Genomic DNA, 11099 nt, shown 5'->3' with positions numbered 1-11099 from the left:
GCCATGCAAGGCAACAGCAGAGATTAAGCATATTTAGGAATACAGGCAGCTGGTGACACAAACCTGGTGGAAGGAGTCTGGCACACACTGCTGCAAACAGGGAACACCCACAGAAGACTGACTAATGCTCACAGAAGAGGGGGTGGGGAAGGGGGCCAGTCATAGAGCACTTAAAATGAGTAGAAGAAAAATACTCTGGGTTAAATAGAAGAAAAACATTCTGGGTGAAACTGTAACCTTGAACTTGTTAACAGATTAGTTCAGTAGTATTCAGTGGCCATATTTAGATTAAAAAGCTATTTTCATTTGTCAATGCTGCAGTCTGAATAGTTACAGAAATATTTATTTAAAGTAACACTTTATAAAAAAAAAAACAACACAGAAATGATTTAGATTAAAAGCTCCAAGGTGTATTGTTTCATACCTGTTATTGCTATCTATACCTTCACCCCATTATTAAGCCACTTCAGGTAACTTTCAGTTCATAAATTTACAGTGAGGTTACAGAGCCCAGTCAGGATGGGACAGAATGTGTTCCAAGTTAGGAAGGGACCACGTGACTCTTCAGTTATGTCTCCCATGGAGCATGTATGCTTCACTGTTTCTTCCTGCACATCTTTTGGCTTCTCTGGTTGTGGCTGGTTTAGAGTCTCCTGATGCTAATGATGTGCTGCTTTTTGATCCTAGGAGGCTGATCCAAGCTTTCAGGCCTCCTCTCCTGTAGGCCCTAATTATGAACTGTGAGGTTCAGGAGAGCTGGACAATCTGGAGGCTGGGAACGAATGCTTGCTTAAGGGAGGAATTGCCATTCCAACATCAACTATCTTTAATCCTACTGCAGAAACTGTTTTCATTCTGGGGATGGTGAGTCCTAGAAGATCATGGCCAAGAAGCAGATGTCCTAGGTAGCTTCCTCTGAGAGTCTATCTCCAAGACAGAGCCATGTGGCCACCTGCTTTTATCATATTTCTAATAGCTGCTCCATTTCCTCAAGGGCTGTTGTGAAATCATTTACTTGATTGCTACATAAGGTCTGTTGTTCAAGGAACTGGGCTCTCTCTTCTTCTTTCATTTTCAACTTTACCTTTAAGGCCTGCACAGAAAGACATTAATAAACAAAAAACCCCACAAAACATTGACTCAGAAAAGACAATAACCAGAACATTCTGTTCCATTGAGGAAGACCACTGGAATACTAACACACACTGTCTCTTTTTAGATTTATCTGTGTTGGCTTTAAGAACTGTCTTTAATACAGAATCTGTTATCTCAGCTGGAGCAATGAAATCCTCTAGGATTCCATGTAGTATCCCACGGTTCATCCAAACAATTCAAAGAAGTCCAGACCCAAGAATCTGGGTTTCCTATTACAGGTTTCCCTGAGATATCAAGTGTCCACAGCATAGGTTTTGCACAGGTGTCAACTCTCACCTGGAGTAATCTGGCATGTGCACACTGTCTTGTGCCCTGTGGATGTGAACATTTCTACGCATCTTTAGAACAAAAAAATTAGTTGAAAAAAATAGTGAAATCAAAGTCTTGGAATTTAGTTAATAGTAATGCATCAATATTGGTTTCTTAGTCCTGACAAATATACCACGACAATGTAAGATGTTAATATTAGGGGAATTGAATTCTCTATTATTTTTGCAACTTTGTCACAATCTAAAATTGTTGCAAAATAGTTTATTAAAAATGAATAAATAGATAAATAAAAGAGTCCTCCAAAGACCCTCCTATTGTGGTAAGAAATGGTAATTTTGCCTTGGGGTGATGTCTGCCTCTCACCTGTAACTCCTTCATCTGCTTTTTGGCTGTTTCGTTAAAAAGCTTCAGTTCATCTTGCAAAGTTTGTAACAGCAGCTAAGAGAAAAGCAGTAGCAAATATAGTAACAGATCTTTATTGAAAGGTAAGAACTTTTCTTCATATAAACTCTTCTCCTCACAGGAGTTGAATTAGATGATCACTAACATCCCTTGCATTCGGTCATTTACTGAGTGTCCACACACGTGCCAGGCTCCTCTGAGAAACGGAGTCCACAGGAGGGACAGAGGACTACACCTCCACATGCTCCGTGCTACACAGGCACTATGAACAAAAGGCAGGAGCCACTGAAGGGCTGACTAAGTTGCCTTGAGGAGCTGAGGAAGGTGTCCATGCCTAGTATTCTAAGATGACAACTGATCTTCCTGGGGAAGAGATCACAGAAGCTCAAAAGGCTTTAATCCCCAAAAATTACCTTCCTACTTCGGGGAAGGAACCAAAGAGAGGACTAATTTAATTCAGGCTGGGCCTTTGTAAGACACAGTTCTTAGCAAAGGAATAAGGGGAAAAATTTGGTAAAGCATACAACAGAGAAACCAGAAAGCTGTCTCCACTAGTCCACCCTACTATGGGTTTTAAAGTAGTACATTTTCAACTTAGACTCACTCTTATTTGTAAGCACAAAGTCACCCTTAAGGAAAATATGCTATTTTGAGTACACATCCACCAACCCTCTTCCTGGATAACCAAAGGCTGCTTCGTGGGCTTTGCCGACAATATGGCAGAGAACTGCTTAGATCGGCAAGGCCCCACGCTCACTGGGCCCTCACCCCCTCACACCTGCCCCCTCACCATGGAGTCCACGTGATCTGCGGTGGAGTCTTGCTGTGACGCCAGGGTCTCACTGCCTAAAACCAGTAGATACAACAGAGTCAGCCCTGCCTAGGGAACTGCAACTTAAAAGAAAATAAAAAGCCCTCCACAGGAGTATTCATGAGGGAAACTTCTCTGAGGGTCTGGGCCTGGACTTTCTCTCCTAAGCTTTCACCTCGGCAGTGTCCCCCATGCCTGCTCTCCAGAGCTGGATTTTACTTCCCCTTCCTCTCCAGGTATGGATATGGCCAAAACTTTCTTCTCAGCTCAGCAGAAAATTTGTCCAAAAGAAATGTATAGGTTTTGGGTCTGTTTACAGTACATAAAACTATTTCTAAAATCTCTACAGGCCTTCAACATTTTTATTGTAAAAACAATGCACATACATAGGCAATTAAAATCATGCAAAAACGTACATGGTGACTATAACAAATATATCCTAAAATGCACTATTTTAATGGCAGTATTCAAAATCAGTACTCTAACTCAAAAAAGCATGGGCTCCTTCCCTGGTTATTCTCAAGTTCCTCAACTCAGGCTCTCTGACAGTCTCTGGGTAATGCCTTCCGTTGTCTCCTCTTTGTTACAGACTACCCTCTAGGGACAGGGTAAGAACAAGAATCACATTTTGACCATCATGACTCAGAGATTACTAGCCAGCTTCAGAACCTTTTCAACAGTATCATCTCTCTCTCTCCACCCATGAAGATTCCTTGTGTGCCATATCCCTTGAAACAAAGAAGATATTTCTGATCTATTTGCAAGATCATACCTGTCAGCATCAAAAGAATGGCATAAAGTGTTCAGGTAGGAAAGAGATAACCCTGTCTCCATAACATCTGAAACGCTTTTGGGCAGGCAGAGTCAACACCACCAGAGACCAGAGAGGAGCTCCCTGAAATCTTCGGGGCTTTACTAGGCAACCCCTGCCCTGACCAGGTCAGCTGACACCATGCTGAACTCCTGCCACACAGCCCAGAATCACTCAGGAAAGGGCACATGCACAGACTCCTCCGAAGGCAGTTCTTACCTGGGTTGAGGCCTTTGCTTTCTAAAATTGCCAAACAGTTGTCCTGAAACTTCTCCAGCAGCTCTACTTTTTGAGTCAGGTCTTTCAGCTCTCCCTGTTGGGGTGAACATGCAGACAGGTCAGGCCCATCTCATTCCTTGGGAACAGCCACAGCACAAGCCCAGTGTCTTTTCTGCCTGCCCTCAGGACCACTTGGTGTGGTCCCTCAGGAGTCCACATGCATCACCAGGGCAGCTGATGGCAGAGGTCTGGTGGGTCTCTTACCTGAGTTTCAATCAACTTCTGGTGCAACTGCTTGTTGACAGCCTCTAAGAGCTGGTTCTTATCCTTGAGCTCTTCTTCCGATTTCTGTTTACTCAATGGTTTGTAGCTGTAATGATAATTGTACTTAGATGAAGAGGTGGAGGGGTTAAGAGTATGGGCTATGGAGTTACACAAACAGGCTGGTTCAAATCCTGGCCTCACCACATAGTGGAATATGACCTTCAGGGAGCTCTGTAACCTCTCAGGTTGTTTCCTCATTTGTAGAATTAATACCCTCACCTCATATTATTATTATTGTGAAGGGTAAAGGAGAATATACATGCAATTTGTGACAGAGCTACTGACCCATAGTAAATTTTAATCAGTAATAACCATTATCATCATCAATACTGAATCTTTTTATGGCATCCGGTCCCATCACTTCATGGGAAATAGATGGGGAAACAGTGGAAACAGTGTCAGACTTTATTTTTTTGGGTTCCAAAATCACTGCAGATGGTGACTGCAGCCATGAAATTAAAAGACACTTACTCCTTGGAAGGAAAGTTATGACCAACCTAGATAACATATTCAAAAGCAGAGACATCACTTTGCCAACAAAGGTCTGTCTAGTCAAGGCAATGGTTTTTCCTGTGGTCATGTATGGATGTGAGAGTTGGACTGTGAAGAAGGCTGAGCGCCGAAGAATTGATGCTTTTGAACTGTGGTGTTGGAGAAGACTCTTGAGAGTCCCTTGGACTGCAAGGAGATCCAACCAGTCCATTCTGAAGGCGATCAGCCCTGGGATTTCTTTGGAAGGAATAATGCTAAAGCTGAAACTCCAGTACTTTGGCCACCTCATGCGAGGAGTTGACTCATTGGAAAAGACTCTGGTGCTGGGAGGGATTGGGGGCAGGAGGAGAAGGGGACGACAGAGGATGAGATGGCTGGATGGCATCACTGACTTGATGGACATGAGTCTGAGTGAACTCCGGGAGTTGGTGATGGACAGGGAGGCCTGGCGTGCTGCGATTCATGGGGTCGCAAAGAGTCGGACACGACTGAGCGACTGATCTGAACTGAACTGAGTCTGTTTTAATAGTATTTTGTCTTTAGAACTTTTAAGACATGCTCAAATAATAGATGTGGAGTTACAACATATTTCTACAAACTTTCCAGCTTATATTATTTCTGCCTTCGGGACTACAATGGCCAAGCAAGCCTCAAGCATAGCAAGATGTAGTTTTCTCCAAGATTTTACCACTAGCAGAACACTCATTTTGAAATCACTAACACATGCAGCTTCTCCCATCCTGAGGGCTTCCTGCCCTTGTTAATAGGCCATCACTGGGTTTAAGCCGTGGTCCTGGCATGGAGCCTCCAAACTCCTGTCTGTAACTCAAGATTGTTGCATCACCGACTCTTGCCCTGACATTGGGTCTTAGGCCTGGCTGTGTCTCACCCCTGAAAATTCCATTCCAATTTCTGAGGTGGCACCAGACTCCAACATGATAAAACAAGTCCCATGAGTGTTTCTGAGGTACAACCAGAGCCACACTCTGTATTAAGCCCCACTACCCTAAAGTGGTGGCCAAGTTTTGTTTACCCTGCTGCTCACCTCTTCCTGAGGTTCCTCCTGGAGGTGTCTGTAGCCTTCACCTGCCTAGAGAAGCAAAAACAAATCAGGATGTTAACTAGCCTTACTGTGGTGATCATTTAACAGTATACACAAATATCAAATCACTATGTTGTATACTTGAAACTAACACAATGTCATATGTCAACTACACCTCAATTAAATAATAACAACAAAGGAATCAATCACAGAGAATCATGGTACTGTTGTTACGTATGTTGTGAACAAGGCAGAACAAAAAGAGCTTGATTTTCTAAGGCAAGAACCCAAGGTTACATACAGTGCAGACAGTACAAGCTTGAGAAGCTCTGAGGCACCACACACTTTTGTTTCCGCCCAGACTATTGAAAAAGGCTTATGAATAGGGAATGGGCTCCCTTCCTGATCGCTTTGACAGCCTGAGAGACCTGCTCCTGCTCAGAATGGTGTGGCTCCCACATGTCAACCTGACTCAGTGGGAGCTGAGCACTGGGGGAAGGACACACACACACACTACACCAGGCTGGCCTGTGCTCACACTAGCAACTTAGGCTCACAACTAGCACCCACCTGCCATGACTACCACTTAGGGCTGGTGTTTGGCTGCAGTGCTGCTATTTGCACATGCAGAGCAAATGCTGAGAGAGGAAAAAAGTATCTATTATAACCCTGCCTGCACCTCTTCTGAGCTATCAATACTGAGGGTTCTGAAAAACAGCTCAGCAATGCTGTGATGCTCTGGGCCACTGACTACAGGCCAATCCATGAGACACCTTTTGCTCTTCAAAACACTAATTCTTGGTACTGAGCAATTTCTAACAAGAAGTTCTATTTGGATACTGATGTTCTGACTCTCACCCATTCTCTCGTCTCGGTTTGATGATTTTTGTAACATCATTCTCTGAAGCTCCTGAATGAGGTCTGGAAACATCAACTTCTTTGGACTTAACAGGTAACTGGCTCTTAAAAGTGGCTCGAGTTTGTGCATCTGCAAAGGAAAACAAGAGGGTGAAACCTCACATATCATGACCAACAGCTGCCAATTCTATAAATCCTGAAGAATAAGACTTGTAGACCAATTGGGAATAGAAACCAAAAATTCTTTAAATGTGACAATGCAGTGTGTTTGAGAGTGGCCAGAAGCTTGACGATATAGCAAACCGAATGGCCAGAGGGTGTAGCTGTGAAGGTGGAGATTCATATAAGCAAAGACCACAAGAGGCGGTGTGGCTGCCAGCAAGGCAAAACACAGCTGAACCCTGCCTCACACAGCAATTCAATGAACTATCTCATTCTGCTCTTAAGCACTTTGCCTGCTCCCCTAAGCTACACGCAAGCTGTTTCAAGCTTCAGCTGTTGCTTAGTTATTTTGACCAGACTGGCTCACTAACTAGCTCTCTAAGACAGTGGTCCCCAAACTGTTTGGCACCAGGGACCAGTTTCCTGGAAGACAATTTTTCCTCAGACCAGGGGTGGGGTGGGGATGGTTTCAGAATGCTTCAAGTGCATTACATTTATCCTGCACTCTATTTCTATGATTATTACATCAGCTCCACCTCAGATCATCAGGCATTAGATTCCGGAGGCTGGGGCCCCCTGCTTTGGAGATGTCTTTGTACCTCAGCATCTAGGAGAGTACCTGGCATATTAGCAAAAATTCAAAACCTGCTTACTGAGTAAACGGAACATGTCAGTTTCACAGACCATCTCTAAAGTAGCTCCTTTCGTTGTCTTCCCTCTTCCATGCTGGCCTTTACCATCATCCATTTTTGTTTATCCATCTTTAAGTTTAGAGTTTCATATTAGGTTCCTTATTTGGCATTCTGTTCTGATCCTGGTAGGCTATTGCCAGATAACCAGAGAAATGGCCCTGACATGACACTCTTCTTCCCTAGAAGAGAGCATCTGCCTCCTAGCCCTTATGCTGCCCTCTGCCACACATCTCTTTCTACCACTTTCATTCCATAGCAAATCCAAGTAACCTGTTCTGGAGTTAAGTCCTCACCCTACCCCATCTAATACATGCAAAGGATTCTTCTACTTTATACCAACTTTCATTTTGTTCATTGTAAAATGGCCCCTTTAAAAACCTGGGCCCATACTCTGCTTTTTGAGATTTCATACGCCCCAAGGCAACTAAGCCTGCGTGCCACAATCACTGAGCCTGCCTAGAGCCTGTGCTCTGCAACAGGAAAAGCCACCACAATAAGAATCTCCCGCTCTCCAAAACTATAGAAAGACTGCGCAACCAAAAATAGTTTTAAAAACCTTGACCTATCTTAAGTTGAAGAAATCAACGATTAAATCAAGATGAAGAAATGAGGTACAAAGCACTGAATTGCAGGCATTAGGAAACTTTGTGTTTGATAAAGATTTATTTTGATGACTTTAGCTGCACAACAGTTTGGAATAAATATGATTTCTCAGGCTAACAAATTATTTCACTTATAGGTACACTCAATGGGCACTTACATCCTATTTTCCACACTCTTTCACACAAAGCAAGTATTAAAAGGGTTCTTTCTGAGATCTGTCAAAAAAGGTAACCTTGGGTGAATGAATTTACCTTCTCCTCTCTCAGGTATTAATAAGTCATATATGATAAGAAATATCTCATGTAAAAAGGTATCAACAGCAAACTGATCAAAATTAACACTCTTCATTGACTGGAATTGGTTCCAATAACCCATATTTGTTAGAACCTAAGGATGGTATTGTAGGAAAAATTTAGCAGTGTTTAACAAAGACTATCTTCTTAAAATGAGAGATGCTAAGGAGGGAACTGAATGGCTAGTGCCAAGGATGGAAAGACTAATTTTTCACTGTATATCGTTTCCAAACTTTGGAATTTTTTTTTTAACAGGTGTATATGTTATCTGGACAGGGAGGCCTGGCGTGCTGCGATTCATGGGGTCGAAAAGAGTCGGACACAACTGAGCGACTGATCTGATCTGATTTGATCTGATATGTTATCTGTTAAAAAAAACTAAAAAACAACCAACCCTTGCCTAACATCAAAAAACCTGGGAGGCAGCCTAAAATTTTTTAAATATTGAGGTTACATATGACTGTAAAGCTGTGACAGGGAAAGAAGCAAAGAGATGAAAACCTCCAGTTTGGGTGGGGAGATGCCAGTCACTCCCCACTGCACTAAAGATGCCGCTTTCTAAGGGAAAGGCAGTGTTAAGACTGACTCTAGTTCTTCCATCAACTCCTAAGCCCTGCTGATGACAGGATTGCCATTCAGGTGTTCTGAAGCAATATAAGACAAACAAAATCCTGGAAGGCCTTTGGAGAAAAGCCTATTTACTTCATAGGTCAATCCTACTAGCCTCATCAATCAGTTGCATGGAGTCACCTGGGAAACGATCTTAAATAGCTGCTTCAAAACCTTCCACCACCACCCAGTTCTCATGTTTAAAACCAATTCTCTGCAATAATCTCTAGATTAGGCAGCTCAACAGTTGCAGAATTTAGGAGATGATTTCAACTCCAAGCTGAGTCACACAAAGCAAAATGGCAAAGCAATCAAACATTGCTTTTAATCATGCCTCCTCTCCCAAAGTTTTGGAGCATTAGTTAGGCCTGATCCCTCTCTCTCACTTTACTCAACAAATGTTTGCTGAGAATGTACTATATAAAGGACACTGTGCAGTTACAAATGGGAACCAGACACAGTGTGAACTCTAGTGCTTCTCCCTAACTACGCTGCTTTTTAAATGACTCTCTTCTCTCCTCCCTGACAACAAACCCAGTCCCTCAGGACAGCCCAATTCTGGAAATAAAACAGATACGTATAAAAGGGATCCCTAGCTTACTGCGAATAATATTGTAGAATAGTTAGCAACTTGAATCTAATTGGTGAGTGCAGCAGAGGTCGGTTTGAAGAAGCAGGGGGGTGGGGCAAGTCTAAATTTCTACCTTACTGCCCTTTCCCTAACTCCCATCATAAACTAGACAGCCCGGTTCTAGGGAAGTTAGTAAGCTGTCAAAGCCGGTAGAATGCCCTTCCTTGCCGGTGCCACCCATCCCCAACAACAGATTTGACGCCCCCAGACTCCTGGCCTGACCACTCCAGGGCCGGTTCGCAGTGCCAGGGGGCAAGAGCCCCGTGGACACCCACCTGCAGGCAGACCGCTGCTCAGCACACAGGAGGGCTGCAGGGTGTACACTGTCTTAACCACGCTGGTCATCGTAACGAGGCGGCACGGCTGGGGCCTAGAAGTTACAAGGTGAATGGTTACCCAGGGCTGGGCCAAGGCGACCAAGCAGGCGGAGGCCCCAGGAGAGCGCGACTCAGGAGAGCGAAAATCCACCATTCCCATCCCATCCCATCGACTTCCCACATCCAGCCCAGTTTCCTGCCCCGGGAGAGCCGAACCCAGGTGCCTGCTGCTCCTGCCCGCACGCCTCGTCGCTCTGGTTCAAAAGATGCTCGGCAATAACTGCCGTACCACCGACCGCGTCTGCCGCCTGGGTTTCAAAGGGAAACTTCCGGCGACCGGGCGGAAGGAGGTGTGGTGCGCTCTCCGTAGGAGGCCATGTTGTACGGCAGTCACTGGCGTGGGCGACGTCTTCGGCAGCTGCCATGCTGTACGGAAGATCTGAGTCGATGCCAGAGTTTGAGCTTCCTGGCGCTGGGTATAGGAGTCCCCAGGTCTGGGCGGGGGAAGGGAAGTGGTGCACTTTGCCGTCTTTAATGGAGCTATGAGCGACTGGCGTCATATTCTGGCCTTGGGACGGAAACGCAGTCACGTTTAGTGTCTTTGTCACAATCCTCTTTATTTGGTCTGTGATTGTTAGGGATGGTGCATGATGCCGGAAAGCCAGGAGCGCAGAGAGGGATTGGTAGAAAAAAACTACACGGAGAAGAGTGGCAGGTGAGATTTGGAGAGGGCTTGTGAGCTGAAATACCTGAGACACCTGTCCTCAGTCCTAACTTTTAAAACACTTATCCAGAATTTAAGCCGAAATTCAAAGCTACTCCTAGCCAATGGGGCAGAGTTCTCTAACATTTAGTGCGCTAATTCATTTCATTCGACAAATATTCATTGAGCACCTGCTTTGTGTCAGACCATAATTCTAAGTGGGCGGGTGGGATGAGGACAACAAATATCAAAAACTAACTTGGACTGTGCCCTCCTGGAGTTTACAACACAGTGACCAGCAAATAATCATACAAACCTGTCAATTATATCTCAATTAAACTAGGAAAAAAAACAAACATGTATTTATCAACTATAGTAAAACTATTAGAGGAGAGTACAACGTGCTATGAGAGAAAAGCAGGGAAACCTAGTTTAAATTGCAGAGTCAGGGAAGGTATCTTAAGTGATGTTTGACTAAAAGGGGGAGTAGGAGTTAACCTGATGAGAAATCCATAATCCCAAGGTAAGAATGGGCTTTTCTTCAGTTCAGTTCAGTCACTCATTCATGTCTGACTCTTTGTGACCCCATGGACTGCAGCACACCAGGCCTCCCTGTCCATCACCAACTCCCAGAACTTGCTCAAACTCATGTCCATCGAGTTGGTGATGCCATCCAACCATCTCATCCCCTGTCGTCCCCTTCTC

General features: G+C 44.2%; 1 protein-coding gene across 1 annotated transcript; it reads right to left on the bottom strand.

Annotated features, from left to right (window-relative positions):
* Positions 1 to 316: 316 nt before the first annotated feature.
* On the bottom strand, positions 317 to 10266 carry KNSTRN (kinetochore localized astrin (SPAG5) binding protein). Its single transcript, XM_019968518.2, has 9 exons — positions 9908 to 10266; positions 9650 to 9744; positions 6385 to 6514; positions 5530 to 5574; positions 3933 to 4038; positions 3669 to 3762; positions 2618 to 2673; positions 1789 to 1863; positions 317 to 1093 (listed from the first exon to the last, which is right to left on the bottom strand). Exons 1-9 carry the CDS (start codon positions 10249 to 10251, stop codon positions 962 to 964), a joined length of 1077 nt encoding a protein of 358 aa, XP_019824077.2. The 5' UTR covers positions 10252 to 10266; the 3' UTR covers positions 317 to 961.
* Positions 10267 to 11099: the final 833 nt, after the last annotated feature.

The sequence above is a fragment of the Bos indicus genome, chromosome 10 (assembly GCF_029378745.1).
Source record: "Bos indicus isolate NIAB-ARS_2022 breed Sahiwal x Tharparkar chromosome 10, NIAB-ARS_B.indTharparkar_mat_pri_1.0, whole genome shotgun sequence".
NCBI classification, from domain to species: Eukaryota; Metazoa; Chordata; class Mammalia; order Artiodactyla; family Bovidae; genus Bos; species Bos indicus.
The sequence above is the reverse complement of the archived record's forward strand: the minus strand, read 5'-3'. Positions and strand labels throughout refer to the sequence as shown.

Bases quoted from the DNA above. Each gene is read 5' to 3' on its own strand.
- KNSTRN (XM_019968518.2), bottom strand. From the start codon at position 10,251: ATGACGCCAGTCGCTCATAGCTCCATTAAAGACGGCAAAGTGCACCAC. The intron at 9,745-9,907 runs GTTCGGCTCTCC...TGTAACTTCTAG, and splicing joins CAGGAGCAGCAGGCACCTGG to GCCCCAGCCGTGCCGCCTCG. The intron at 1,864-2,617 runs GTGAGGGGGCAG...CTTTTCTCTTAG, and splicing joins CAGATCACGTGGACTCCATG to CTGCTGTTACAAACTTTGCA.